Raw genomic sequence first — 23394 nt, 5'->3', positions numbered from 1 at the left:
CAGCCCTCTGGAGGATTTTGTCCAGCCTGTCAGGTTCCCCAGCATCTTGGAGCTAAAAACAGCTCAAAAGATACTCTTCTGGGTTTCTCAGCATGGGTATATACTGCATTAAGCCACTAGAAGTACTGAATGTAATGCAATGGAATTGAAAGTAATTATTCCATCACATTGCATTACATTTAGCACCTTTAGTGACTGGATTTGGTATATACCCGGTATATCCCTCATTTAGCCACTAGAGGTGCTGAATGAAATGCAATGGAATTGAATTAAATTACAGTATTCAAAAAGTGCCCCAAAAGTTTGGAGACCCCTGATCTACAGTGAATGACCTCAGCTTACCACAGTTTTGGATAGGGTTTTTCCCACTCCTGTCTGGCAGTATTAGGAATTGAACTAGAAACTTTCTGCATACAAAACATGTGCTCTACCATTCTGTTATGGCCCCATTCCTAACCAGTCATCTCTCATAGCCTTTAGTTCAGCCTTTCATAATCCTCTGTAATAAAATGTTTCGTGAATGTCCCTTTATGCTGGGAAGAAAGGCAAAAATTGCTCCTAAGATTAATCTCCAAGACTTGATTCCTTTTCTAAAGGTCTTGAACTAGACAACTGCAACTGCAAAATCTGTATGTTAGAATGCAGGACATGTTAGGTAGATAAAAGTCAGAAGGACAGGGTGAATTTATTTGAAGAGAGACAAGTGGGAAGGGGTGTAGAATCCTTCAAAACCCCCCCCCCCCCCACACACACACACACACTGTTTTTCTCACAATGATGCTTACATTTGGTTAGATCCCAGCCAGGAAAAAACCAATTGGTGGGAGGATATTTTGGATTCAAAAGTACAAACTGGGGAAGGATTCAGATCTCTTAAGCCCCTTCTACCCAATGTTGCATATACGCAATAGGGACCAAATGTGTAAACCTGTGGTCTGGGCAAAAATGGGTTTACTAAAAATCTGTTGCTTTTAGTTAGATTCTAAGAAATTAACATTCTGAAAAATACTTCTTGGAACATGTAAAATTGAGAGTCTGGCTCCTTGTGAGGAGAATGGATGAGATGTAGTGTGTAAGGTAGAAAAATATGAGCAAGATGTACAGATACCTCGAAGGAAAATGTGGTTTAAATATTGATGCACCTGATTCTGTATCTTGCAGATGTGAATGAATGTGAGCTGATGGTTGCAGTGTGTGGGACTGCACTCTGTGAGAATGTAGAAGGAGCCTTCCTGTGCCTTTGTCCCAGTGACCATGAGGAGTATGATACAGAAGCAGGAGAGTGTCGACCCCGAGCAGGCATGGGTGAGAGTTCACTGAGAAAAGCAATGCACAACAGAATTAAAAACTCTGTTCCTGCAAGAAAAGCCACGTGTTTGTCTTAGGGAAGGCGGTTTGTTAAAGGAAGCACTGCACTAGGTCACTGACATTTAAATTGAAGTTTATGGTATCAGCCCTGTTGACAGTGTGGTCTGCTGATCAGACAAATTCGTTGGGTCTTTTGGTCTAGCTGAGTTATGAGAAAACTTTTTGGTACACATGACTCACTTCTGCCTAAAGCTGTATGCATATACTCAACCAGTCTTCACTGTCAGGAAAGGAAAGGCTGACTTGAAGGCATGACTTCAGATCTCTTGAGAATTCATGTATTTAGGGCTTTTTTGCATAACATTTAAATATGTGCCCCAACTGCATTTTATTCTTCTTATGAGACCCCTGCAATTCCTGATCTGGCGCTAGTAGCATGATATCACATCTCCACATAATAGATTGTGGGCGTGGGATAGTCTTACTTCACAATGTTCATGTCCTTGCTGTTATATGTGACATGGGGTTTGGTGAGAGAGAGCCCTTGAGCATTGGCTTTGCACACTGAGGAAACACACATGGCTCTGAAGGTGGTTTTTTGGACTAACACAAGAAATCAAACTATGGGTTTCTAAAAAGGCTAGATAGTGCATTGCAGAGGAGGAGTTTTGATTATCTGTACACCTACAGGATCAGTGCTCTACTATCAGTGGGTACAGTGCAGAGGAGCATGCCGTCACTGAAGGCATTTAAAAATGATACATTTGCACTTGATGCTTTACTTGTTGTGTGAATGCTTTGTAAAATAATGGTGTCTTTTCTGTGCCTTACATTTTATGTTAGAATCCTTCAGCCAAGAATTGGCTGGTCACACAAATAAATGTGTGAATTTCAGTCCCTGTCCTCCCAACCTGAAAAATAAAGAAAACAAAATTAGAAAAGTAACATTCACAAAATGCCATAGAGAGGGGAAATTGTGTTGCTTGTCACCCATCAAGGTCAGTCAGGGTCATTCATGAGGCCAATGAAATGGTCACCTCAGGCAGATTTGGTGGGAGATTCCCATCTCTGTCCTGTCCACTTGACTTCACTTTTCCTCCTTCTATTTCCACTCCCAAATTGGAAAGGGAGTTGGGGGAAAGAGAGGAAGAGGAAATGTGAATGGGAGGAGAGTGCTGAGCCAGAACTGTGGAGAGTGGGAGGACCAGAGGCTGGCACATCCATCATTGGGTAAGGGCGGCAGCATTTGGCAAGTGCTTTATGCGTCAGGAGGTCATCCATAATTTCATTTATTTTCATTTTATTTCTAACACCCCCCCAGGAAAAAAAATAGCCTTCAAAGCCATACATGCTTATCCAATGCTCAAGGGTTCTCAGTGAACACCATTCTTAATTTTTTTTAAACCACTTGCAAATAGCATCAAGTGTTAGACAGTAACTAGTAGGATCCCAGGGCTCCTGTGCAACCACATGCCACATGGCAATCACAATCAGTTGCTTTTTGATGTCTTCATCAATGACATCCATAGGAACTTTTCTAGAGATCCAAAGTCCTGGCTTATTGCTCAGCAGAGTGCCGTCAGAGAATGTCTCCTTTATTCCTTGCTTGTTTTTTGATCTAATCTCAGGGGAGCTTGGAAGGCCTGGATCTTTGCGCCCTGGCAGCTCAGAGAAGGAGTGCTACTATCATATCAGTGATGTCCCACTGTGTGACAGTGTCTTGGCCAACAATACCACTAAGGAGGAATGCTGCTGCACTGAAGGAGCAGCCTGGGGAGACAATTGCGAGACCCATCCTTGCCCTGTTATTGGCTCAGGTAAGACACTTTCCTTGTAGTGTATTCTTCTCAGGCAAATCCAGGCAAGAAGCGAAAGTGTTCTTACTTGCTCTGTTCCAGTGGTTTGCTGTAATAATCTGCTTCTGTTTTTGTCTCTTCTTTTTCTGTTGTTCTTTCCCTTCCCCTCCCCAATTTTGCCAGTGGAATACATTGAAATCTGCCCCAGTGGAAAGGGCTATATCCCTGTGGAAGGGGTGCTGATCTTTGGACAAACATCTTATACAGGTATTCTTTTCTTTCTGTCTACTGTTTCCCCCAAAGTTTCTGAGGTCCAGATTAGATGTGACTTGGAAGATGCATGATCAGATCTCCCAACCTCTTTTCTTTAGTTAAAAGCAGTCACAGATGGAGGGAGGCAATTTGGTTGGGCACTTGGAAAAGGGAATTAAACTCTATGCCCTCCCCCATTTCCTGAAGCTAAATTGCGCCCCTGAAGTTGCAGTAAGCTCCAGTGGGGAAATAATAGGTGATGTGCAAAGGTTCCATGGCAAATATACAGGAGCAAGTTTTCCTTTGGACCTAAATGCTTGCCCAAGTGTCTGATGAACTAACTTGCTCTCCCTCTCTCTTTCCATCTCTCTCCCTCTCCCCATCCATAGATGCAGATGAGTGTGAGATGTTTGGTTCTGAAGTCTGTCGTAATGGACACTGTGTGAACACAGTGCCAGGTTATACTTGCTTCTGCCGAACTGGTTATATCTATGACCCTGGAAGACTTGAGTGTGTTGGTGAGGAAACTCTTGCTTGTTGCTTAATATATGTTCTGTTCTTTGTTCAGTCATCTACCTACAGCATTTGTAGGGAGTGGTGCTTTTATTCAAAAGCATTTGTGGTAGCCAAGGGACCACTGAAATCATATGCATGCCTATTTGCAGGGAGCATCCCTGGAGTCTGAGGGGGTTGAAGGTCAGTCTCCTCATTTTCTGATGTAAACTTCTTGCTAAAATCCTTTGACCAGATCTAGATGAGTGTGAGAATGAAGATGCCTGTTTAAATGGCAAGTGTCTCAACACAGCTGGCTCCTATCATTGCTTCTGTAGCCTTCCCCTGATACTGGATGCAACCCGCAACCACTGCATCAACATCACCAACAGTGCAGGTGAGCACTGACCTATGCAACGTGTTTTCTAAAAGCAGAATGTAATAACTCTGGCATTTCATTAAAAGGACAAGGTATAGCTTGCATCAGTGGTTTTCAAACTCTCACGGAGAGTTTGCATCACTATAAGTTCTTGTGGGGGCGGGGAGGAGGCAGCGGGGGCAGGGGGAAGGCAGCGATGCGATCCCCAGGATCATGTCGCTCAGGGGTGCTGCAGGGACTGGAATGCATTCACCAGTCCCTGCAGCAGCTGTCCTGGGGTGCAGGGAGCCCTACGCTAGCATCTGCAGGGCTCCCCGGTCTGCAGAAAGTGAAAGTGGAGCGATTGCACTCCACTTCCGCAAAACCGGAAGTGGAGCACGATCACTCCACTTTCACTTCTGATGCTGGCGCAGGGCTCCCCTAAGCGACATGATCCTGGGGCTCACATCACTGCCTTCCCCCTGCCCCTGGGGATCCCAGTCCCTGCAGCACCCCTAAGCGACATGATCCTGGGGATCGCATCGCTGCCTTCCCCCTGCCCCCGCTGCCTCCTCCCCGCCCCCACAAGGACTTATAGTGGTGCAAACTCTCCGCATCCCAGTCCCTGCAGCCCTGTTAGCAATGTGATCCTGGGGATCGCATAGCTGCCTCCTCCCTGCCTCCTTGCTGCCCCGCCCCTTAAGGGGGCAGAAGCCAGGGCCTTCAGGCTGGGACGTTGTGTTGCCCCAGTTTGAAAACCACTGGCCTACATGATTGCAGAGAAAAATGTGAAATATACGAGCAGTTTCCCTAAACATAGTTTAAAAGGAACAGCTTTATACTAGGTTGAACCAGTGGTTCATCCAACCTAAGATTGATTGATTATTCTGGCTACTAGAAGGTTCCAAGCAGAGGAATTTCTTAGCTCCAATACCTGAGATCACTTAACTAGACTTGTCAAGGATTTCAGTCTGGGAACCTCTGGATACAATGCATATACAGTTGCCCCTTGTCTTAAACATTCCAGAGTCAGCTCATAAAGCTAAAATTTAGTATACTCAAAATTGTCTTGGAAATCCTTACGTCTGGAAAATACATGCTGTCTCTTTAAAAATTTCAAGAGGCAGGGGGGAACTGAAACCTATGTCTCCGATCTCATGGTTGCTCTCAGGCATGTATTTAGTAAATGGAATGGCATGTGGAATCACCTGCACTATTTAAACCGCTGCTTTTGTTTTTGGGGGGGGGGAGGGGAGGGTTGCCAACTGCATGAAGTTGAACAAGTTAACTGCACCTGAGGGGTGACTGTACACTGAGCTATGGTCCTTCATATAGGTAGTCTGCATCATGTTTTCACCAACCAGTGGATCATATTCATTCCACAGAATTCATACCCAGTTTCTCTTTCTTTTCAAATGACCTAATGCTTCACAATATTTTGAAGTCCCAACTCTCCTTTCCCTCCTCAGTATTGTAACAAAGATTCCAAATTCTGTCCCATACCCTAATATCTACCCAAAGCAGAAAACCATTATGTAGCCAGGAAAGTGAAGGTCATGGAGTGATACATGATCCTACACAAAGTCAAATTGAAACAGCACTTCTGGTCATCTTGCTTTTCTCTACTATCTTCTCATAGCTTGTTTGTTTCACTGACAGATGATGCAGATGAACATGAAATTCACTTGGACATTTGCTGGCAGAGAGTCTCAAACTACATTTGCAGTGAGCCACTTCGGGGGCAACGGACCACATACACAGAATGCTGCTGTCGTTATGGAGAGGCCTGGAGCCAGGACTGTGCATTTTGTCCCCCCAGGTCTTCTGGTGAGAATGTAGGACTTTGGAGACCGTACCACCTTCAATGTTTTTGCTAGATCTTATTAGCAAAGAACACCGACTGTATGGCAAGTGTCAGACTCATTTGATATGATGGGTTGAGTAGCATTCACGGTGCCTGCTGAGGGCCAGGAGTTATATCATTAAGCAGAAAGTAATGTCTTTAAGCAGATGATGGCCAGAAAAAAGTATTTGTTCTCATGTAGGAACTCATTGGTTTCAAATAACAGAAAAAATATGTAAATTCAAGTTATAAGAGAGCCATTTGGTGCTGCTGTTATGACTGTCCGTGTTTTAGCCTCAATGAGTCCCAGTGCCTTGGCTTTCCTTTGTGCAGAATCAGGCAGCCCAGTCCTGAGCTACCCAGAGTGTGCGGCTGCTGCGACACCAAAAGCAACTGCCATGGTATCCAGCACACTCTGGATAGCTGCTGCCCTCTCCTCAGAAGGGGACTTTTGTCCCCTTCCCCCTGAGTAAGGGAAGTAGCCCTGTAGTGGGGCTACTCAATTCTGCAGTGGCTCTTTGGCTATATGGCCCGACACAGGGCTCAGGATCCATTGGAGCTGATTTCTACTAGTCACATCCCACTCCCTCTCTTGTAACACCTCTGCCCTGCCCTCCCCCACCCTGAAAACCTCCTCCCCCCACGCCCCCACTCACCTCTCCGCCACCTTGAGAGTCTGGGCGACCACAGGGTGGCAGAACACAGGCCCAATGCTGGAGCTGACCCAAGGTAAGGGCTCGCAAAATGTGCCTTATAGCATGTTTACAACAGTGCACGCCAGAGGTAAACCAACATGCAGGGCTCAGGTTCGCGTTCTGAGTGTCCTTATGACTTGTTGTTTTATCCGTCACTTTTTTCCGTCCCTACTTTCAGAGGACTTTGCTCAGCTGTGCAATGTTGCCAGGAGTGAGGCTGGACTCAGAGAGAGGCCTGGATATGAATATGGAACAAATCAAGAAGACCATCACTATGGGCTCTACAACCCAGATTTAGAGTCTTATTACAACCATTTGGGTCTTGAGTATGGAGCATCTGACACCAGCCTCTCCAGCAGAGAACCAAGCAGTGAATTTGGAGACAGTGCAGTCCTACAAGCACCACAATTTCGTCCAGCACAAACACAGCCTCGCTACTTTCCTGGTCAAGCTGGTAAATACTGGAGGAAAGAAAATTCAGTGTGTCCCATTCAGCTTATGTCCAATGACGTACTAATAATTACCTGGAAAGCTAAATAGTGTGGGCTGTAGATAAATATTTTTGTCATCTCCTCAAAAGTCTTTCAAGTTTACATTCATCAGAATCACTTCCCCAGTTGTTAGAAGGGTATCTCATGTGTGCAACGACTGGGGGGCAAAATGGGCCCACAGGGAGGCAAGGAGTGGGTTTCTAAATACTAAGGGGACCCTCAACATTAGGAGGTTAATCTTTGCTGTCACTTTGTTTTTCCCCATGTGAAATTTGGTATGGGTCTACACTTAATATTTAAAAACAGAAGGATATTGTGTTGACATTAGAGTTGAAATAGGAGGAATGTAATAAAAACTAGAAGAGAAAAATACATTATGACTGTTTTTCACTAATACATGTGTGCTTAATATTTGCCGTACTGACTTTTGAAAGCAGCATTCATGCTTTCCTTTCCTAAATAAGGCCTTCTCTTCTGGGCAGCTACTCCCTCTCTACACTGCTTCTTGTAAGCTCATTTTTCCCTTGACTCTTCAGGGCACTACAGCAGTTTTGAAGGGCTGCAAGCAGAGGAGTGCGGGATTCTGAACGGCTGTGATAACGGACGCTGTGTGCGCGTGCAGGAAGGTTACACCTGTGACTGCTTTGATGGCTTCCAGTTAGACTTGCTACGCATGGCCTGTGTGGGTAAGTGACTCCGTTAAGGAAAGAGGACAGACCTTACAGATTTAAGCAGCCTTGTTGGTTTGTCACAGAGAGATTTCAACAGAGTTTCCAATTGTGTGTGGGATTGATCTTCAGTGCTACTGACTTTACTCTGCAGTGTCATAGATTTTTGTGAGATTCTAGGACTACATACATAGAACACTGAACCTCACCTGCTGCTGCTAAATCCACTAATATCAATGGCTCTGGGTTGTTTTTTTGGCTTGTTTTTTTCTGGTAGGGCTCTGGTGCTATTAGAAGACCTGAAATCCAGCAGGTAAAACTTTTCCTGGCTTGGAGTTCATCGTGGGAAAAGGTTCACCTGCTGAGCTTCAGACTGCCAGGCATTTGTTAAAGCACAGGATCCCAGCCAGGAGAAAAAAAATGACTGTTAGAGGAGTCTTTCCACACATAATCTGTGTGTTCCCATTGTAGATGCAGAGCTACAGAACCCATGTAAGGCCCCAGCTGCTACAAGGCAGGGTGGAATATTTTGCCTGTTGTCTCTAATTTTGGAGCAGTCTATTCTTGTTACATTATTTTTGAATGCATAGTGCTTGGTTCAGCTTTTGCTTTACATGGCAGATAAATAACTATGCCATTGACAGAAATGTTCCACATGCCTTCAGCACATGCAGAGGGAGAACCAACTGGGCTGCAACTAAGAGTAAAAGACCTCGAGTACCTAAGTGATGGGGTATGTGTATGTGTGGCCTGCGCTGAAGATTTATGGGGCAAAATTTGGGGCATGGAGTGAACCTGTAGGTAGAGTTGAAAATATTTCCTCAGCCAGGTGAAAGTAAAACGATGCAGCATGTAAGAAATCTGCAGTCCAATCCTAGGCATGTCTACTCAGAAGTAAGTCCCTTTAAGTTCAGTAGATCCTACTTCCAAGTAAGTGTGTATAGGATGGCAGATCTACTGAGCACTTTACATTCTACATCATACATTCAACAATAGACATGTGTACGAAAATAATTTAGCATGTACCCAATTTTGCATTGCAAGCTGCAAGGCAACTGCATTTCTGTGTATCACAGTGTCTAGACAACAGAAATGCTGCATGAAGCCACAACTGGCCCTGGCTCTCCTCAGTTTGTTTCCACAGCATGCAAATGCTGAAAAAAACAGTAGTACATACTGTACATCCTAAATATTATAATGTGTGCAAGTTTCTAATTTAGATAAATGCTAAAGCAGTTAGGATTTAAAGCAGTATTTATTCCCTGCACTGGCTCCTACCTGCCCAGGGATGGCCCACCAGTGATGCATGACCCTAGGTGGAAAACTGTGTGATGCAGTGAGCAAATGGAACTCGGAATCCAGTCTGAGGGCTATATGTGTCTCATTCAAAGTTGGCCTTGGGGAGGATGCTGGCTAGCAGGAACATAGATGTTCTGTACTGTCAGGTCCAAGGCATGTTTTCTTTTTCTCCCCCATCAGATGTCAATGAGTGTGAGGAAGCAAGTACATCCGGGAGCCTGTGCGAGGGCAGCACCTGTGAGAACACAGAGGGCTCCTACCGCTGCAACTGTTTGCCTGGCTATGTGGCTTTAGCAGAGCCTCACCGCTGTGTGCCAGAGACAGTTCAGAGTCCAGAGGCAGCTTGACTTCGAAGGTGGTGATGGAATAGAGGCAACCCCTTCCAGCACTTAGCTTTGGGGTCTGGAATTCTGTCCATGTGGAAAAAAGTGCTGGGACAGGAGCAGCTTTAAACCCCTTTTTCCCAAAGTACAAAAACTCCACCAGTTTCACTGGACTAAACTCACAAGGACAGAAGCCATTGGGAAGCTCCACAGTTCCAACACTGTCCTGCTCTGCAGCCTGCTTCAGTCACATTTTAATGCTCAGGGCCTAGTCCTGTCATTGTGTCACTTCATCTTTGCCAAGCCTGTTTTTATCAGAGGTCATTGTCCTCCAGTTACTTACTCACATTGTGTGGACCAACAGTATGTTCATCCATCCATCCCGTTTCACTTCTTTTCCTCGATTAATATCATGAACTTGCAGGATCTCATGATCTTATTCCCACAGGGCCTTACCCTACATGCAGTGCTTCCTCCCTCCCCACGACAATGCTGTTTATGATCTCTTTACCTTCTACAGAATCACTATGTTCTGATTTGGCTCAGCAAATTACTCTGCCTTTCTCAGAGCACAGCCTTGGGACTGTAGTCTCTCAGTCACAGTTGGTCAAAACAGATGGACATTAAAAATAGGACTCTTCCAACTTTTTGTGTTTAAGAGGCTGCATCTCACCAGCAACACAAATATGATGTATTCTTTCTTCAACAAATTCCACAGGTGTCATAGGAATTGCACAGGAATTGCCTTCCCACTACCAAGGCAAGGGCCACCTATACCTGAGCCCAGAAGAGGGGTGGCCACCCTAACAGCAGATAGATTCTATTCATCATCTGGTAATAGCTTGGAGTCCACAGGTCTTTTGGAGGGGTTAGTCTGTGGGCATTCACTGCTGCACTTTCTCTGACTGCTGGAATATTAGTCTGGGAAGTAGGAAGGTCTGCAGCTCTGTAGTATGGGGAAGTGCTCTCTGTGATGGGAAACATACAACATGGTGTTAAATAAATGGTTTTATATTGTGCCTTATGATTGGGGTTAGTCATAAATGCCCCTGCTTTGTCTGTTCCAAACTTAGGGCTGGAAACTATTGTGATGAGAGGAGGCAGCTAAAAGTCAGAACTTTTAAGGAGAAAGAAGACTGAGTCAGCAAAGGGTGACTTACAGATTGATCAAATGAGAGCATTCTCCCTCCCACCCCACCCCCATTGTCATACATATACCATTCTATGCAGTTCTGAAGCATATGATTAAGAGCTCAGCAAAGGGGACTATAGGAGAGAGAACTCTGCAAGTTCCATCCAGCACACAGATTTCACTCACTGAAAGCAGGCTGTACATTCAGTGAGGTTACAAGGGCTTTCTGGTATCTCTAAATGTACGATAGTACATCAAGCTAAGATGCATCTCCACACCAACAGAAGTTTAATTGTAAGAGTTTATTAAAAGAAAGTTATAAAAAGAAGCTACGATTTGGGGAATACCTCCCCCAGCAACTTCCAGTAAGTAACAAGATAGTGCAAATATTGGTTAATACGTATGCTTCCTACACAGAGACCAAGTGCTTTTTAGTTTGGCATCTGTGAAAAAGATAACTTTCCTCTTCTGCAGTAAGAAGCTACAGAAGGCACCACTTTTCAGTCTTCTTTTGGCTCCAGATGAGAAAGGCAGATCCAAAGAAATTCCAGGGCACAAAAGAGTTAGGAAAAAAAGCAGATGGAAGCCTGTAGCCAGCATCTGACCTGAGAGGCACCAGAGTGTTGACACGCAGCAATGGCCCCAATGTCTGCTGGCTCCATTTCCTTACAGAAAAAAATTTGTTCATGATGTAGTCCATTTCAAGCAATCAAAAACCTCCAGAAACCGCTTCTGTCAATAGTTACAAGAATATTTGCCCTGAGCTAATACAAGACAGCTCCCAACCCCCAGTCTCTCTTGGGTAGATTAGTTCTGACTACCAACCGCTCCTGCTTAGACTTTGGCTCCTGGGGGAAGACAGTAATTGTTGCACAGATGCTGCAGAAACTGAAATAAGGAAATGTCTTTCAAAGTTAAGCATTTGACTCTTCTCTCAATCTCCAGCCCCCCTTTTCCCTCCCTCAGAAAGACAATCTTATTCGCTGATCTGAACAGGAATCTTCCAACAGAACAACATCTGATCTTGGTCATCAAGCAGAATCCACATCACAACTAGTTTAATCTGAAAAAGAGAGAAAAGTATTGAGAGAAGTTGATTCTCAGCCATTATTTGGGAAAAGGGAGAATAAAAGAAATAGATGTAGAAATCAGTTTAAGGCTATGGTTCTCAAACTCTCCAGAAGGGTGGGGGTGGAGGAATACAGCTATGTGATCCCTGGGACTTCGCCACTGCCAGGGACACCAGAGGCTTTGTTTTACTTTCTGGATGCAGCAGCAATAGCAAACCAGAAGTGGATCGCAATCGTTATTTTTACATTCCCCAAGGCTTGGGGAGCCCTGCAGAGGCTTCCATCAGGCTCCTCGCACCCCCAGGAGGCTGCTGCTCCATCCAGTAATTAAAACAAAGCCCCTGGCACCTCTACAGCAGTGCAATTCTGGGGTTTGCGTAGCTGCATTCCCCCCTCCCCACCCCTTAAAGGGGCAAAGGTAGAGGACCTCAGGTTGGGGCATCGCAACACCCAGTTTGTGAACCTCTGGTCTAAGGTTAAGATGGAAACCATTCTCATCTATGTTGGAAGCTACAGGTTTAAAAGAACATGCCATATACATTTTCTCCAGCCTTCCCAACAAAGAATCGCTGCTAGATATCTCTGTACAAAGAATGGATATTCCTGACCGCTTGTTACAAGGTCATTATATTTTCTAACTATGCCCTCCCCAAATGGGGGTAAGGACACATTTTTCATTAGGAAGAACTAGCTCTGCGGCCAAATTCTCAAAACAAAAGGTGGCTTAGTAAACCTGTATCCAGGTTGTTCCATTTTTGGTTGAAAGGGCAGGCTCACATAACTGAACTTTATCTCAAAATGAAACAATTCCCTGCATGTAGAAAATCAGATATCAGCAAAAAGGGCTCCAGTCTAGCTATCTACCAAACATGTTCATTTTCTACGTGTGGACATTTTTTCCCATGGTGGAACATTCATGTGAGCCCTTCTGCAGTCTGAAATGATATAGTCTACTCAGGACACAGGTATATTATTTCATCTCCTGTTTATGAAATGGGGGAAATCCTAAATATATAGACCCAAACTGTTTGTGCCCCTCCCCCCATGCCAGGGTCAGCCTGATGGTGCACAATTGAACTACTTTTCATAAACACCTGATTCTACAAATGAGGTCAAGGAGTGTGAAGGTGTGGTAAGTTCTGGAACCAGCCTGTTAAGACACTTACACTTGGATACTCGCTCTTTACTGGTAGCTTGTTCAGATAGCTGTAAGAATGGTCTTTCTGAATAGGACAATTGATTCCAGATTTGCAGCCGTCAGTCTGGTTCAGGTGAAATGGGATGGGCACATGGAAGACATCTCCATACACCTTTGCCACACTGGATTTGCTGTCAGTCTCTGGAAGAAGAAATAGATGAATACAATGAGTGCCAGTTGAAACAGGTAGCTTTAACTGGAGGCAGGGAGCTGAACTGGGGGCTTCTGAGGCAGCATACAAGAGAAGGAAGTGGTCTTGCTGTTCCATGTAAAAACTTCAGAGCATTGTCTACTCTCCTCCTGCATTTCTCAGGTTGTTGAGGAAAAGTTATCCTCTTCAACAACTTACTGCTTTCCAGCATGTATACATGCAATAAAAGAGAGGTGTGCAATTATTATATGTAACACTACACATGTAGTATTCATGGAAGTGTAACATTTACATGGAAGTATTTTCTGTGAAAGAAACTTGGAACAGCTGAAACATCATCACTTCAAATGCTGAACACAAACCTCCTCTTCAGTCTAGAAAAGAGACGCCTGAGGGGGGACATGATTGAGACATACAAAACTATGCATGGGAAGGATAAAGTGGATAGGGAGATGCTCTTTACACTCTCACATAACACCAGAACCAGGGGACATCCACTAAAATTGAGTATTGGGAGAGTTAGGACAGACAAAAGAAAATATTTCTTTACTCAGCATGTGGTCGGTCTGTGGAACTCCTTGCCACAGGATGTGGTGCTGGCGTCTAGCCTAGACGCCTTTAAAAGGGGATTGGACAAGTTTCTGAAGGAAAAATCCATTACGGGTTACAAGCCATGCTGTGTATGTGCAACCTCCTGATTTTAGAAATGGGCTATGTCAGAATGCCAGATGCAAGGGAGGCACCAAGATGCAGGTCTCTTGTGATTTGGTGTGCTCCCTGGGGCATTTGGTGGGCTGCTGTGAGATACAGGAAGCTGGACTAGATGGGCCTATGGCCTGATCCAGTGGGGCTGTTCTTATGTTCTTAGAAGCTTCAATCTGATGGACAGGCTTCCACAACACCATTCACCAAACTCAATATGTGAGCAAGCTGGAAACCATTGGTGAGTTCAAGTCTTCCTGTCAGCTGTGGAACTGCAGAGAAGGGTAGGGATTGTAAAAGTTGCATGGCAACCCCTATCCCTTCCCCAGGGATAAAATCTGAGAGCAGCCTGTGTGGTTTAGGCTCTCAGGGTATGTTGGCCATGCAGGTGAAAATGGCAACCTCACCACCACATTTCTCTTCAAAGCAGGGAAGGGAGATGTGGCGCTCTAGGGCACCACAGCCAAGCAGCAGTCAAAAGGGGCACTACACACCTTATTTCCCTGCTTCAAAATGATGGGGGGGGGGAGTTTCCTTCAAACAGACATGGGTTAGGTAGGGAATCACAATTTTGGTTTGGCAACTAAGCAAGCTAAAAATTGTGGATCACTGTTTTAAAGGACTAGAAATAAATAGGCTATACTTACTACTAGAAAATGTGACATTTATGCTGTAGAACTCTCCTTTGCGAAGCATACAAGGTTGTGTAGGGCAAGGAGTTACATTGACTTCTATAATAATTGCATCTTTCGAACCTGAGAGACAGGGAAACAAATCATCATTTTTGGCCCTTGTTAAACATGATAATCTCCAAGTGGGAGAGAGAAAAAGAATGAATCCCAAGAAAAAACAACTAACTGGTTAAAGAACAGGAAGCAATTTCTGCAACAATTTAACACTAATGTAGAATAAGTTATCCATTCTACATTGTGAAGGTACAAATCCTTCATAAAACTTGCATTACTACATTTCACCCTCAGCATTTCATAGAAGGAATAAAACTGAACCAGGCTTCAGGTAGCACACAGAATATCTTCACTGCCAGTGACAGGGACACTATCACAGATACTGATCAGACGTTCAAAGTATGAGTCTAAGTCGGTGTGCTGAATATAGACCTCTCTGGGACCAATTTAATGAAACAGCTGTATGTCTAGACAGCCAATAACATCAAAGTCCATAGACAGCTACTATGAGAAAACGTGGTCTGTTCCACTTTTTGTTGAGAAGCAAGCAATTCAGTGGCAGGCTCAGCCTAGTGCAGTTCAGTCTTGAGTGGAGCAGAGTATATACCCTGATCTAATTCTGTATTAGGCCATATACTCCTTGAGCTCAGCATGCCATTTGGAAATAAGCTTTACTAAAATCAGTAGAATCAAGTAATATGTGATGCATTTTAGAACGCTGTGTAAACAGAGTTTCAAAACCAAAACAAACTCATTCAGTGAGATCAACCACAGGTATATTTGCACAGATAGGAAATGAGTAATCTATTACAGTATGGTTGTGGAAATATTATCTTCCTTCCTTGTACAACTCCCAGAAACCCTCAGGAATTTGACTCCTATATAGCAGAATGACTCGAAAATCACATCATCATTAGCCCTAATGAGCCTGAGCTGCAAACCTATACACATATATGTGGGAATAAGTTCCACTGAACTCAGTAGGACTTACTTCTGAGTAGACATGCATAAGCTTACAGTGTTAGTTTTTCTTCCATTAATACCAGCCAGATCAAGGAGGCCTCATGGATAGTGATTATGGTGGTTGGAAGGGTTAAAAGCCCACCTCTCCCCCCACACTTATGGTCCATGGGTAGGAGGGGGGAAATCCAGGTGTGAAGAAATGCCAAGCTTATCAGGACTAAACACTTTAAACAGCATGTATAGTTTGGACCTGATCTTTCTGCTTTCTTGGTCAACCATTCCTCAGAGGCTAATTACATGCAAATTGTTACTGCCCCATTCTTTTCAGCTTCCTGAGGCACAGCAAGTACAGTACAGATCATGCTGTTAAGACATCAGCAAAACGAGCCCCACAGCCAGATCTACCACAGATCTACCAGGTCTACCACAGTGCATGAAATCACTGTTTGCTTTCAGTGGGGTACACCTCTAATTGCCGTATTTTTCGCTCCATAAGACGCACCTGACCATAAGATGCACCTATTTTTTAGAGGAGGAAAACAGGAAAAACATATTCTGAACCAAATAGTGTAATAAAATATTTAATAAACTATAACAGAATAACATTTGAACCATGTAAAGTGAACAGCAGTCAACAGTGGCATTAAGAACCATTATCACTGTCATTAACAAATGGAGAGACTTAAAGGTTTGAGTACTCTAGTTTTCTGGAAACCCCAAGAACTCATCATCGCTAGAGTCAGAATTTATGAAGCTCATTTGCTCACAATCACTGACATCACTTTCTTCGCTGTCTTCATATAAGATACCGTCTTCACTTCCATCTAAGGCATTGCTAATGCCACATTTTTTGAATGACTGTACAAGGTTCTCCTCCTTTACTGAGTCCCATGATGTTTTCACCCATTTTTTCAGAAGTCCTCCAGGACGTTTGGACCACACCTTTTCAACCCATATTCTCATTCCATTTTCATCCATCCATCCTGGCATGAAGATCCCCCCCCCCTTTCTTAGGGTGAATGTGAGCATAAACTGGCATGAAGATCCTCCCCCTTCTTAGGGTGAATGTGAGCATAAACTGGCATGAAGATCCTCCCCCCTTCTTAGGGTGAATGTGAGCATAAACTGGCATGAAGATCCTCCCCCTTCTTAGGGTGAATGTGAGCATAAACTGGCATGAAGATCCTCCCCCTTCTTAGGGTGAATGTGATCATAAACTGGCATGAAGATCCTCCCCCTTCTTAGGGTGAATGTGAGCATAAACTGGCATGAAGATCCTCCCCCTTCTTAGGGTGAATGTGAGCATAAACTGGCATGAAGCATAACATAACGTGCACTCTTTTTTTTGCAGTATTCACTCCATAAGATGCACACACTTCCCCCCCCCCCCCACTTTTTGGGGGGTAAAAAGTGCATCTTATGGAGCGAAAAATACGGTAGCTATTTGAATCTCTCCATGTACAAAACTAAGTCACAAGAATCAGCTTGAACTTTAAACTTGTTGACTTCTTCAAATACAGTGCTGAGTGAGGAGTTTGAGAAATGCTCTTTCAAGGTAAACATTTGCCCATTTGTTTTCTTTCTTTCTTTTTTTTTTTAAGTAGTAAGTCTTTTACTTGCAACACAGTTTTTTCTCTGTTGCCTGTGATATCCTCAGCAGGAGCTGTGGAAAGCAGCTGCATGCCAACTGGTATCATCTTGAATGCCCATTTTATCCCAGGACTCAGCATTGTCCTGGGGCAGTGGGAGTAAGCAATATTATCACCATCATAAAAAAAAAAAAATACCAACTGCCAATGTGGTAGCTGCCACTTTTTCATGGTTCTTTGTTTTTGTTTTGTTTTGGCATATGCTTCCCTAGCACAATTCTAAATCCTGGGACAGAAATGTGTATTTAAGATAGCATCCACCAGAAGGCAGATGCAAACTGCAGCTCCTGCCAAAGACAGTAAGTGGCAGAAACTACAACAAAACACTTCTTTCCTTTTTTTTTTAAATCCCCCAAATCAATGGTTTCCAAACTGTGAGCCATGGCTCCCCGGGGAGCTGAAGAAACCAGCCAGGGGAGCCATGGAATTCTCACTAAAATGATAGCCCTAATGGGTAGCTGTGGCCAATGGCCCAGTAGGTCAAGGGAGCCGCCAGTCAAAAATTTTTGGGAACCATTGCCCCAAATAAATGGCATTAGGAATGAATCCAAAACTAAAAACAGAGCCCCCAAAATGAAAAGAACATTAAAAGATTCCCCCCAAGCACACACCTCCCCCACAAAACTGCAGAATCTCATCCTGGGTTTTGCTAGTTTGTCACAATACAGCAGGCTGAAAGTCTAGCTTTTCAGTATAGATAAGATTTATACATCATGATCAGTGGCCATAGTATTTTACAGCACAAGCCAGAGAAAGGTAAGTCTTTGCCCCAAGGGCCTTACAATTTAAAAGTTGGCAATAAGAACAGAACAGAAGAAAGTGGGAGTTAAATATGGGATGAAAAGTCAGCTGCATCTCCTTTTTGTAATGTGCCATGTTTATAAAAATACAGGCTTACCCATGACAAATCCACTTACAATGCAAAGTGTGAGTCAGCCCTGTGTGTTGCACCTGCCTCCTATCCTCACAGAAATTACTGTATACTGATTTCTCATTCTACTTTCAGACAGTTTTCTAATTAAATTGCTGAAGTTTCATTTAAATTGTTAATTAAAAAGCCACTATGTTCAAGTACAAAGCAAAATAGCGCCGCTTCAGTCCCAATATCTAAGCCTATGCATATTTATTCAAAAGTAAGTTCCAGTAGGATCAATGGGTTATCTCCCTGCCAAGTGCATTTCTGATTATTGCCTTTGTTTCAAAGCAGTTCTACAACCAAAAGAAGAAGGTAATTAGCCAGAGGCTGTTTGTGAAATCAAAGTCACTTATACACAATTCTCTGATGATAAGTGCAACAGGGAGTTATGACTGACAGTGCTTCAATTTATGGTACAGCACTTTCAGAACTAATGGCTTAGGCACACATTTCCATATCATCAAGGAAACTACATTCCCAAAAGAATTTCATGGTACTAGAAATACCTCACTGGTGTTGAATGCATAGTAATTACTTCATGATCTCCAGCATATTCAGCCTACCTACCAACCAATCTACCATGATGATCTGGTATTAATTACAGCCCATTTCAGTTGTTTAAACTGGACATTTCCTGAATGCCTCAACAGGTATCCCATCCATACAGTTATACATATGGAGGGTTCTGTCCACACAATTGGGAAGCTAACAAAGTGGACAGTATTCCAACATGTGGACAGTATTCTTCATGTGCATTCAATTAGCACATGTTGAAGGAGAAAAAGGAGTCTGCTCTTTCTCCCTATACATGTTGGCTATACAGGCAATTTGAATGACTTAGGGTTCAGTCTTATCCAACTTACCAACACTGCCACAGCCGTAATGCAGCCCTGAGATAAGGGAACACATGTTCCCATACCTTGATGAGTTCTCAGTAACTGCTCCTCCACTGCAGGATGCAGCGCACGCCCCACTGGCACAGCTGCACCAGCACTGGAAAATTGGATAGGATTGGGCCCTTAGGTTGCAATCTTATCCACCCTTACCTGGGAAAAAGCCTCATTGATTATAATGGGAATTACTTCCAAGTAGACATGAATAGGATTGGGCTGTTAAAGGGTCTGTTGTTGGGTGAGAGTTACTGTAAATTGCTTACTCAGCAATGGAGATCAGCTCCCCTCTGAGCTGTAACTCAGTGGTTGAACACTTACTTTGCCTACAGAAGGTCCCAGGTTCAATCTCTGGCATCTCCAGGTAGGGTGCGGAAAGACCTCATCTGAAAACCTGGAGAATCACTACAAGGTAGTGCAAACAGAAAGGTAGTACTGACCTAGATGGGCCAAAGTGACTCAACAGAAGGCAGTTTCCTACATCCTCTCTCCACCCTGGTACATTTAAGGTACATTACAATATGCCTTCTGACTCAGTGGAGCATTGTGTGTCAAGATATCAGGTCAAGCAGCAGAGGCAGCAACAAACTAGTTTAAATTACTATTTCCAATAAGATTGGGCAACACTGTCAAAAGGAATAAACAACATCTTGCTCAATTTTCTGTTTTAAAAACTTGGGGGGGGGGAGCAAGAGGTGGCATGAAGGAAAGTGACACAAGTCAATAGTTCTAACCTGGAACATATAATTTCTTGTTCTTTGCTGGTTCTTAATCAGTGAATTGTACTATGTGTCTGTCTTAAAAGAGCCTATTTGCGTGTTTATAGCCAATACCTGAAAGTCTATCTCACATGGGAAATTTACATACTTTTGTAACCTAAATAGAAATCAAGGTATTCTGCAAATCAAGGGGTTTGTGTGTGAGGGGAGGGGGAATCTCTTGTGCACATATTTGGCAAGCTCCACAAGTCATTGGGCACTCATTCAGACCTCCTACCAATTCCACAAAGCTGATGTAATCTAAGAGGGTGCTGCACTGGCAGCACACAGGCCCATGTGGCATCTTCCCCTCACTTCTCTGGTACTGCTTCTCACATTTTTTATTTTCCACTAAAACTTCAAATTGATAACACCAAAGCTCCCAAGTGGACATGTTTAGGAACACAAATATTCCATGAAAGTAGAACCAGACTTTGGCCCAGATCTCTAGTTACTTCTGTTGCAAGACTTGAAGTGAATACTTCACAAAGCAAGGAGGAAACTTCACACAGCATGCATAGTACTTATTTGAAGACAAAAGTGTCGCTAACAACAAACAATTCCAGACTGCCTGAGAGCCAAATTAGACTGACAACAGCAGTCCCCTGTGCAGAATCAGACTGCCATTCATTCCCTATAAAGCAGTGGTTCTCACACATTTAGCACCAGGACTCACTTTTAACAATGAGAATCTGTCAGGACCCAGTAGAAGTGATGTCATGACCAGAAATGACAAGCAGGAATTTTTTTCACAATCCTAGGCTGCAATCCTACCCAAACTTACCCAGGAGTAAGTCCATTTACTATCATTGTTAAAAGAATAAACATAGTAGCTTATTCAAAGTACAGGTCTGTAACATTTCCCCAAAAGCAGTCACATACCATGTGACTAATCAAGTCTAATAGATTCAAAATAAAATATTGAAATGAATGGGGACCCACCTAGTGGGTCCCAACCCACAGTTTGAGAAACACTCAAACACTTTATAGCAATGGTATTCAAACTGGGGCGGTGCGACACACCAGCCTGTGGGTCCTGGCCTCTGCCCCCTTAAGGGGGAAGGCAGCGGCACGATCCACAGGATCGCACCACTCAGGGGGGCTGCAGGGGCTTGGGTGCACTTGCCCAAGTCTTCTGCAGCCTCCCGGGGGTGCAGGGAGCCCTGCGCAATCTTCGGCAGGGCTCCCCAGGTCAGGCAAAGTGAAAGCGGAGCAAACGCGCCCCGCTCCGCAAAACCTGAAGCGGAGCACGATCACTCCGCTTTCCCTTCTGACGGGGCTGCAAGGACTGGGGTGCACACTCCAGTCTCCGCAGCGGCCGTCCCTGTGTGCAGGGAGCCCTGTGCGAGCGCTTGCAGGGCTCCCCAGGTCAGTGAAAGGGAGAGTGGGGCGATTGCGCTCCGCTTCCGCTTTTGTGCTACACCACAGGGGCTACACCGCTTTTGCGCTACACCACATGGGAATCAGCACAGGATTGTCCACTAGGACCCCTAGCACTGGCACTGCACCTCTCTGCATGGCCCAGCAGCTAGTTTTATTGCCACCACTGCTGCTCTCTCTATACTGCCCTCCTCTGAGTGACTGTTGCTGCATATTCCTGGCACCACAGTAAGCATAACAAGTCAGGGGCTGTTTCAAATGGTGTCTATGTGCTCAAAGTAATGTGTAGCCTGATCTGGGCTGTCACATGTTCCCAAAGCAGTACATTCCAGACAAGGATGTAATCCTCTGCTGCACCCTCACTTACAACTAAGCCTCACTGAACACAGCAGAGCTTAATTAGGAGTCACCATGCATAGGGCTGTGTTGGAAAAGGCAGCCCATCACCACTTATGAAGCCACCCTTATGGAAGAAGGAACAGAGTAGGCAGCTCTTTGATCACATGTGGCATGGGGGCCCTATGGCAGCAGAATGAAAATGGGGTAAATGCTGAAGGAGCTGTTTGGAGACAGATTCATGATTGGAGATATTTTGATTGCATTGATATCCTACCTTTCTTCCATCAAGGCCTCCCAGGGTCTCTGCCATGTGAGCACTGAGCAGATCTACACCAAGGATGTATGGTGGTTGGGGAGGCAAGTGAGATAGAGCCTCCCCACTGGAGTCCTTCAACAAGCGCCGCAGAGTGTGAGGTGTGCAAGCATGTTGTGCATGGGTTGTGTGTGCTTTCACACTTCACAATGGCAGAACATTTCAAAGGACTCTGGTGGGGAGGCTCTGCCTCACCTGCCTCCCCACCCAATATGTGTTCCTGATCTACACTTGCTTAGCCTTCTGCAGGGTTGGTTATGCTGTGTGCCCTCCAGCTGTGTCTTGGAGCCCAATCCTATGCATGCCTACTCAGAAGTAAGTCCCCAAATAGTCAATGGGGTTTACTCACAGGTCAATGTGATTGCAGCCCTGGACTGCAAAGGTCCAGCTCCACATGCTGCAGAGTTGAGCTCCTCCTTGTTCGATATGGCTGCCAGGCTTAGAGCACAATTCTATTCATGCCAACTCAGAAGTTCCATTATAGTCAATGGGGCTTACTCACAGATAAGTGGATAGGATTGCAGCCCTGGAACATACCTCTACGTGCTGTGAGTTCAGCTCCTTCCTACTGCCAGGCTTAGAGCCCAGTCCTCCGCATGCTTACTCAGAAGTCCCATTCTAGTCAATGGGGCTTATTCCCAGTTGATAGACTGCAGCCTTAGAGCCCAATCCTATGCATGTCTACTCAGAAGTAAGTCCCATTCTAGTCAACGGGGCTTACTCCCGGGTAAGTGTGGCTAGAACTGCAGCCTTACAGCGCTGCCTCCGCGGAAAGTGGCCAGCCGGGGCAAGGCGTGGGCTGAGGTGAAGGCCGTGCAAGGGGGCTCCTCAGCTGTCCGGCGGACAAGCCGGGCGGACGCCTGGAGGAGCTCGGCGGGCAGAGGCTTCGCTACTCACCGCAGTCCAGGAACTTGACGGGCTCTGCCAGCACCGCCGAGCTGGCGGCCAAGAGGAGGAGAAGCAGCGCCTGGGGCAGCATCGTCCCGTTTGAGCAGGAAACTTCGCCTGTCAGTGGCCGAGCGCTGCCAACTGGGACTCGGCGGCGGCGGCGGCGTCACATGAGGCCTGCACCGCCGGGCCCGCCCCTGCAGTCACCTGAGGGGGACGGGCCTCCTCGCCGGGGCTGCTGGCTGGCGGGCAGGCCGGCCTTGGCTTCGCCACCGCCCCCTCCTCAAGAGAGGCTCGCCCCTTTGCAGTCCCTGAGGCAAGGACGGGGCCCTGCCAGGGCGAGCGCCCAGCCGTCCCCGGGCTTGGTGGGAGTCCTCCAGAGTCCGTGTGGCGGAGGAGCCCCGAGGACAGCACGGGCTGGGCTGCCTGGCTGCAGGGCCGCTTGCTTTACTCAGAAGTAAGCCCCTGGTGTGCCTGCGCAGCCTGGAATGCTCTAACTCACCGGAAACAGGCTGCAGTCCTGTCCACACTTACCTGGGAGTAAGCCACATTGAACACAGTGGGTCTTACTTCTGAGTAGACCCGCCTAGGATTGGACTAAGGCTGCAGTCCTAGACACACTTTCCTGGGAGTAAGTAGCATTGAACACAGTGGGACTTCCTTCTGAGTAGGATTGTATTGACAAATCCCTCTACTCCTGGCTCTTGGAAAGCACAAGAAGAAGGAGCAGAAGAGGGACAGGGCGGCAAGGCCAGCACCAGGCTCTTTTTCACTTCAGGCCAGGCTAACTACTTGCACCCCCAACATTTTTTCTCTTACGACTTTATAATTAGT

General features: G+C 45.2%; 2 protein-coding genes across 5 annotated transcripts in view; one reads left to right on the top strand and one right to left on the bottom strand.

Annotated features, from left to right (window-relative positions):
- LTBP2 (latent transforming growth factor beta binding protein 2) overlaps nt 1-10549 on the top strand; it is a 157807-nt gene extending 147258 nt beyond the window's left edge. For all 4 annotated transcript variants that reach the window (XM_066627033.1, XM_066627013.1, XM_066627023.1 and 1 more), the window contains 9 exons: nt 1162-1305; nt 2937-3125; nt 3288-3371; nt 3746-3874; nt 4105-4245; nt 5866-6033; nt 6923-7198; nt 7772-7921; nt 9383-10549. In XM_066627033.1, coding sequence (XP_066483130.1) covers nt 1162-1305; nt 2937-3125; nt 3288-3371; nt 3746-3874; nt 4105-4245; nt 5866-6033; nt 6923-7198; nt 7772-7921; nt 9383-9549 — 1448 coding nt within the window. In that variant the 3' untranslated portion in view covers nt 9550-10549. The remainder of the gene's footprint in view (nt 1-1161; nt 1306-2936; nt 3126-3287; nt 3372-3745; nt 3875-4104; nt 4246-5865; nt 6034-6922; nt 7199-7771; nt 7922-9382) is intronic.
- A 391-nt stretch (nt 10550-10940) lies between these two features.
- NPC2 (NPC intracellular cholesterol transporter 2) lies at nt 10941-22774 on the bottom strand. Its single transcript, XM_066627116.1, has 4 exons — nt 22570-22774; nt 14426-14533; nt 12894-13066; nt 10941-11720 (listed from the first exon to the last, which is right to left on the bottom strand). The coding sequence occupies exons 1-4, from the start codon at nt 22649-22651 to the stop codon at nt 11634-11636; spliced, it is 450 nt and encodes a 149-aa protein (XP_066483213.1). The 5' UTR covers nt 22652-22774; the 3' UTR covers nt 10941-11633.
- Between the last annotated feature and the right edge of the window lie 620 nt (nt 22775-23394).

The sequence above is a fragment of the Tiliqua scincoides genome, chromosome 1, assembly GCF_035046505.1.
Source record: "Tiliqua scincoides isolate rTilSci1 chromosome 1, rTilSci1.hap2, whole genome shotgun sequence".
Lineage (NCBI taxonomy): Eukaryota > Metazoa > Chordata > Lepidosauria > Squamata > Scincidae > Tiliqua > Tiliqua scincoides.
This window is presented reverse-complemented; position numbering and strand designations above follow the sequence as displayed.

Coding starts and splice junctions, on each gene's coding strand:
- NPC2 (XM_066627116.1), bottom strand. CDS start 22,651: ATGCTGCCCCAGGCGCTGCTTCTCCTCCTCTTGGCCGCCAGCTCGGCG. Junction 13,067..14,425: donor AAATGTCACATTTTCTAGTA/GTAAGTATAGCC, acceptor TTCTTCTTCCAG/AGACTGACAGCAAATCCAGT. Junction 11,721..12,893: donor TAAAGAGCGAGTATCCAAGT/GTAAGTGTCTTA, acceptor TCTCTTTTTCAG/ATTAAACTAGTTGTGATGTG.